The following is a 6,193-nucleotide window of genomic DNA, read 5'->3' as shown; positions in this document are numbered from 1 at the left end:
TGGGGCCAGTGGCAGTAGAAGTTTTAAATACTTTACATAAGTAAAAGTAGGGCTGGTTGACATAGAGAAAATCAAATATCACAATATTATCGACCAAATACCTACGCAATGTTGATATTGCGACGGTGCTTTAAGAAAATGTTATTTACACAATGAGATTTTTGATAAATATTCTCCAGAAATGATTTAATGACATGGTGAGTAAAGGTAAATAATAGAACAGCTGGAACAGTCTGGTAAGTTCAGGAAATGACATCACTTTACTGGAATGCAGCCTGTAAAACCAGGAAAAGACACCACTTACCATATTACGAAATTACTATGTATCCAAAATCTAAAACAATATCTAGTCTTATATCACAGTATTGCCTAGCCCTAAGTAAAGTACTAATGACACACTGAAAAGTGTGAAAATTTAAAAAAAGCCAAACACAGAACCCATAGCGCTCTACATTTAGTCAGTTCTCAAATCTAATTTGATATTAGGATGGATATTTGAAAATCTGACTACGTCTAAGTTTCCAACTGAGCTGCCCCATATATATATATATATATATATATATATATATATATATATATATATATATATGCTGGGACAGCTAGTTGACAGTTACTTGATACTTGTTTGGTGGTCCATTAAAGTCAGTTATGAGCACATAATATCAAACATTGTCTTGGTTCAGCATCTGGAAAGTGAAAGTTTGGTCCAGTTTCTAAAATGTGAAAGTGATCCTGTTGTATACTAATTGCTTTTTGGTTTTGGGGCTCAGACAAGACCTGTGCATTTCTCATTATTTTTTATATCTTATACACCCAAATATGAATCAGTAAGTAAAATAAGTTGCACCCCTTCACTACTGGTTGGAGGAGAATCCAGCTGGAGCTGTCATTTACAGCCGACATACTGTGTTTTTTATTATTATTCAGACACAAATCTTCCATCTCTTCTTTGTCGTGAGACATAAAATTAACCCCATTCTTCAGAATGTCAGTATGCTACTGCAGGGTTACTCGGGCTGGCCCTTTAATCTGTAAAAAGCTTGTTCTTGTAGTTATGGAAGGTTGGAGCATATCTAATCTTTGTGGCGATAAGGCGCTTCTGCCTCACTGTCGGCAGTTTGGAGTTGTGTTTTTCTTCTGTTGCACAATTAAAGGAAGAAAACCTGAGGGCCTGCAGAGTTTCCACATGCTGGTCAGATGATGTTCTCCTGGAGGATAACGGAATATTTTAAACAGAGAAAGCGTCAGGGAAGGCTCGAGGCGTTGTTTATGAAATGTATTCCACAAGTTGAACATCACAAGTGCCTTTTTGAAGAGACACATATCAGTCAGATTACTGGAAAGTTTTGAGTACAACATTCATCCTTTCAACGCAGTATCCTTTGTGATATCCTTTTCTAATACAGCATTGATATTGTATATGCGTATGAATTGTTGTTACACGACTGGACTACAACATAGAGCTGAGCATTATTGGACAGAACCAAATATTGCAAGAGTGATTGCTTCAGTATTGATAATAAGGGATGTACTGATTACTCTTTCTCTCCCCTGATACAGATTCAACTCAAGGTATCTGCTGATACCGGGTACGCTTCTGACACAGCACTCTTTTTGTCCCAAATTTAAAATTTGTATACTAAATCAGGGTTTTCCCTACCGTCATTAGGCGTAGGCGCAGCACCCAAGAGGTTTTGGCCAGCACTAACTAAATTACTTTTGCTTGATGATTGGAGTCGGTCCCCAGTGGACGTCTTTAGCTAGTATTGTCTTTAAGCTATTTTGACCGTTATTTATTTTATTATGTGCTCTAGCTTTTCCAACGTTTTACAAACAGATGTGATGATAATAATGGTCCAAAATAATGTGCGGAGGACCTCTAAACAACTCATCAATACATGCACCTATGTTTTCAGCAAACTATAGCTATGAAGATACATCTTAGAGGACTTTAAGTTTCCTATCTTAAGTTTGTAGTTTTATACATTTTAGTTATGAGAACTATAAAATATTTTGATGTTCCTCTGTTCTCTTGTGACAATGAAACAAATTATTATATTTTAGTGAGAAGTCAAGTAACTTATGTTGGGGAAATCTGTTCTGAGCCATTCCTTTTATCGGTCGGGTTCTACTCTAAAGTATCAAAAAATGCCTCGTCATTCAATACCCAATTCCAATACCTAAGGAGTAAATGTCATGCGTGTCAGTGAGCCAATCAGCACGCAAAAGGCTTCTACCAAGCTCTAATAATGTCTGTGATTGGCTGTGTAAGGTTACATGTTGTAGAGACACGCAGATCCCAAACTCTACGTTACACAGAGTAGCTCACGTAGTAGCAGCTGGAAAATAAAGATTTGTGCCGTATTGTTGTAATTTCTTTTTGTTACTGTATCGATATCAAGTTAATTGGTCAAAAATATCGTGATATTGGATTTTCTCCATACCGCCCAGCCCTATTGTTATATATCAATATCAGATTCAGTATTGTTTGGGATGTATTCCGAAACGATCAGTAGTAATGGGGATTTCATTAGTTAAGCAGGTAGAAGCATTAATGGTTAATAGTTTGCTCAACTGGAAAAGGAACATTTCAGAAATGTTATTTAAGTGCAACTAACTTCTATGTTTATCATTTGCCAGTTGTTTCCTTGGTTAAGAGATTAGTCGGTTTGTCAGAAAATAGTGAAAAATGCTTGGCCTGCAGAAGTTATCATGTATTCAAAGTACTTCATATTTTCTCCCATCCATTCAAAGACAGTTTACTCTTATATCTGACAAAGAAAAGCAACTGGGAGATAAGTAGTGTCTGCACACTGGATAGTTATTGTTATTCCAATCACATGATTATGTTTTCCTAGACTGAAAACAGGGTTTCCGCAGGGTCTTTAAAAGTTTAAAAATATTAGTACGTATGTTTGTAAGTATTGTCTTCTAGGTTTTAAATAATTTAAACCAAAACTTAATTTTTCTATGTCTAATGCTCATTGAAATGCACTTCAACAGCACTTTAGAATGTTTTTTTAGTTTTTTTTTATTCTGTGGTGTTGTAGTTCTTTCTGTAGCTAGTCTAAATTCAGTCTAAAATTGTCTGTATTGGGACTACAAATGCAACCAACATGCAACTAATTTTTCCGCCAATCCACCAGTCCTAAAATGCCAACAAGCAAATTGGGGAATGGTTTCAGATGATGTTTCCGCACTCTGATGGCTTTAGGTTTTTACATTTCATCATAATAGTCTTAAAAAGGTCTTAAAGCATTTTGACTTCTAACAGGGCCGAGGAGAAGCATTTAATCCTTACATATGAGTGGATGGAACCAAAAAACAAATGGTTTAATTTTCGGACTATTGATTATTAGATTAATGGACTAATGGTTGCCGCTGTATTTGAACTCTAATGCTTGCCATCATATCATTTAGCATCACAACAACATCTTAATACATCTTACAGCTCTAATAACATTATGCTGAACTTATTGGCAGTCCAGGAGGCTTTTAATGTCTAGCAGCAGTCGCATAAGGGAGGTCTGACGCTACGCCAAGGATGAACTTGTTTTTGTACAGTTCCTACCCCGGTTGTTCTCTGTGACCCAGTTTGAAACGGCGTGAAAGCTTTAACCCTTGTGTTGTCTTCCATTTGGCCACGCATCGTCCTCCCGGGCCAAAACCCAACACCAGGGTTAAAAGTAGAGACAGTCAGAGCGAACCGGGCAGAAAAACGGACTGGTTCATCCTGGGAAATGACCAGCAAGCTTGGATCAACAGGGATGAGTCTCAGACTGCTGACCGGTGGGAGTGGAGGATGCTTAACATATCGTTTGGCATCGTCATGGCGATATCAACTGGCTAAGCTGCGTCATGTTGCGAAAGACACTTGAAGATTTTTGTGTTAGTTGAATGAAAAAACTGCACTTTATAATAGAACTCATTTATTTTTCATTGCTGCCTTTTTATATTAAAGTTTGTTGAATAAAACAATGGTGGAAATGATTTAATTTGTTTTAATTTTAACAAGCTATTCGTTGTATTTTAGACTATTAAAAGCAGTAAAACTGAGTACACTTTAATATTTTGTGTTAGTATCAGTAGGAAAATGAACGTTAAAATGTAACTGTTATTCATTTTTAGTGGTGCCTTTTTATATTCAATTCAATGTTTAATTCGTTTGATAAAAGGAAGTTGGGAATGATTTCCTTTTGTTTGTTTTAAATGCAACAAGCAAGTTGTTGTCTTTTAGCTGAATACTGAAAGCAGCAGAACCGAGTACACTTTAATATATGTTTATTCATAGAGAGCAGGCTTCAAAGTACTGGTTTTGTCCACCAGCCAAATGACTAGGGAGTGTTCAGATTTTACTAGCTGCTGAATAGATTGCCATTGGGTTTTTTTTTTGCTGGTGAGTGAAGCAAACCTATCAGCCACTTGCATAGTTTGCCAGCATGTGGCTGGTAAATTGTGAAAATATTGAACCCTGGTCGCAAGTAATACCATCATGGTGATATTCCACCTCTATGGCATATTTTCTTCATATCGATTGGTTGCAGCCCTAACGCGTGCTCTCTTGTGCATCCCGACTCAGCCTGACGTCATGTTCTCCTTCCTCAGATGGTCCTTACGGCATTTTCGCCGGCCGGGACGGTTCGAGAGGCCTGGCCACCTTCTGCCTGGAGAAAGACGCCCTGCGGGACGAGTACGACGACTTGTCAGACCTCAACGCTGTACAGATGGAGAGCGTGAGGGAGTGGGAGATGCAGTTCATGGGTAGGCTTGTTTCCTGACGATCCCGCCAGAGAAAAATGCTCCAGCGATATTGATTTGGCTCCGATGTCACAGAGGCATCCACAGGGCCGCTGTACTGTAAACGCAGTCCGGTCAAACCAAGGATCCAAAACACAAGTTTGTCTTTGTTTTTTCTGCAACAGCATCCAATGCTTTAACACGTTGTATTACAGTTTGAACAGCATGATTTACTGTATGTTGTTAAATTGGGACAATTTAAAGCTGCTAGCCAGTACACCCGTTTATAATGAGGCTGTTGAACCAACACACTGTCCTTCAGTTTATATTCAGAAATAAATCAGCCTCCGCTTAGAGAGAAAAAAAGACTGCAAGGCCGCAGAGTCACTGTGCGTCCAACAAGAAGAACCATGAAAAAGCTCAGTGCTCAAAAGTAATGTTTTATACCACAATGCATATTGATTGATTTGATTGTTATATGCACATTTTTAATAGAAAAATGCTAAATGCAAGGAAAGAGTCTCACAGTAACAACAGATATGCAGGTAGAGCAGAGATGAGGAAACAATTTGGGAGCAAAATAACTAGAGACAACTACCAGTAATCGTCTGCTCAAACCCAATGATACGGGGACGTTAAGAGATGGAACGACAAAATATAAACACGCTGACTCCTGCAATGACCAACTTCTTAACACGTTTTGTTAAAAAGCTCAGGAGATTCAGGAGTTGGAAAGTTCTCGACAATGCAGGCCAAGCTGAAACTATTATACTATTATTCTATTATATGTCATTTTTTAATAAGCACTACTGCCTGTCCATTCTCTGGATCCTTCTTTGCTAGAGGCAGCGGTGTTTCATATCAATATCAACTGAATATATTTCAATTTTTGGGCTGTTGCTGAGACGAAACCAGTAATCTAATGATGTCACCAAGAATACATTAAGAAAATAATGATTATGAAAATAATTGTCAGTTGCAGCCTTAGATTTATTAGATCCAACCATGTATGGATTAATGGTGAAGATAATTGGCAGATGAAACGATAATTAAATAAAACCGTTAGTCGCATCCCTAATAGTTGACATATATAAGGATAAGAAAGACAGAAAATATGAACCTTTAAAAACCTGAAACCAGTGAATCTGAATGAACAGGTTCCTTCTGAAACGTGCCGTTAAACCAAACCTTGGGAGTGAACGCGAGACAAACATGCAATAAACCTCAAGTAGAAAGATCCCCTGGCACCACAGCTGCTGAGAAACAGGAAGCACTGGAACTGGAAGGAAACAATGGGCTCAAATACTTTGTTGGTAAATCACATCCGCAGGTTACTCTCGAACTGGAAATCTATCACAGATTTAGGTCCTGTTTTTATAGTCTGTCATTTCCAAACTTTTTTTTAACCCTACTGTTGTCCTCACTACAAATTTGACCCATTTTCAACAAGTTTCTA

General features: G+C 37.8%; 1 protein-coding gene and 1 long non-coding RNA gene across 2 annotated transcripts in view; one reads left to right on the top strand and one right to left on the bottom strand.

Annotated features, from left to right (window-relative positions):
* Positions 1-5,003, bottom strand: part of LOC116695953 (uncharacterized) — a 23,029-nt gene extending 18,026 nt beyond the window's left edge. Inside the window, exon 1 of the long non-coding RNA XR_004333592.1 lies at positions 4,993-5,003. This is a non-coding gene — a long non-coding RNA (uncharacterized LOC116695953). The remainder of the gene's footprint in view (positions 1-4,992) is intronic.
* The window catches only part of pgrmc2 (progesterone receptor membrane component 2), an 11,907-nt gene that overhangs the window by 2,006 nt on the left and 3,708 nt on the right, over positions 1-6,193 (top strand). Inside the window, exon 2 of the mRNA XM_032526524.1 lies at positions 4,606-4,761. Coding sequence (XP_032382415.1) covers positions 4,606-4,761 — 156 coding nt within the window. The remainder of the gene's footprint in view (positions 1-4,605; positions 4,762-6,193) is intronic.

The sequence above is a fragment of the Etheostoma spectabile genome, chromosome 9 (genome assembly GCF_008692095.1).
Source record: "Etheostoma spectabile isolate EspeVRDwgs_2016 chromosome 9, UIUC_Espe_1.0, whole genome shotgun sequence".
NCBI classification, from domain to species: Eukaryota; Metazoa; Chordata; class Actinopteri; order Perciformes; family Percidae; genus Etheostoma; species Etheostoma spectabile.
The sequence above is the reverse complement of the archived record's forward strand: the minus strand, read 5'-3'. Positions and strand labels throughout refer to the sequence as shown.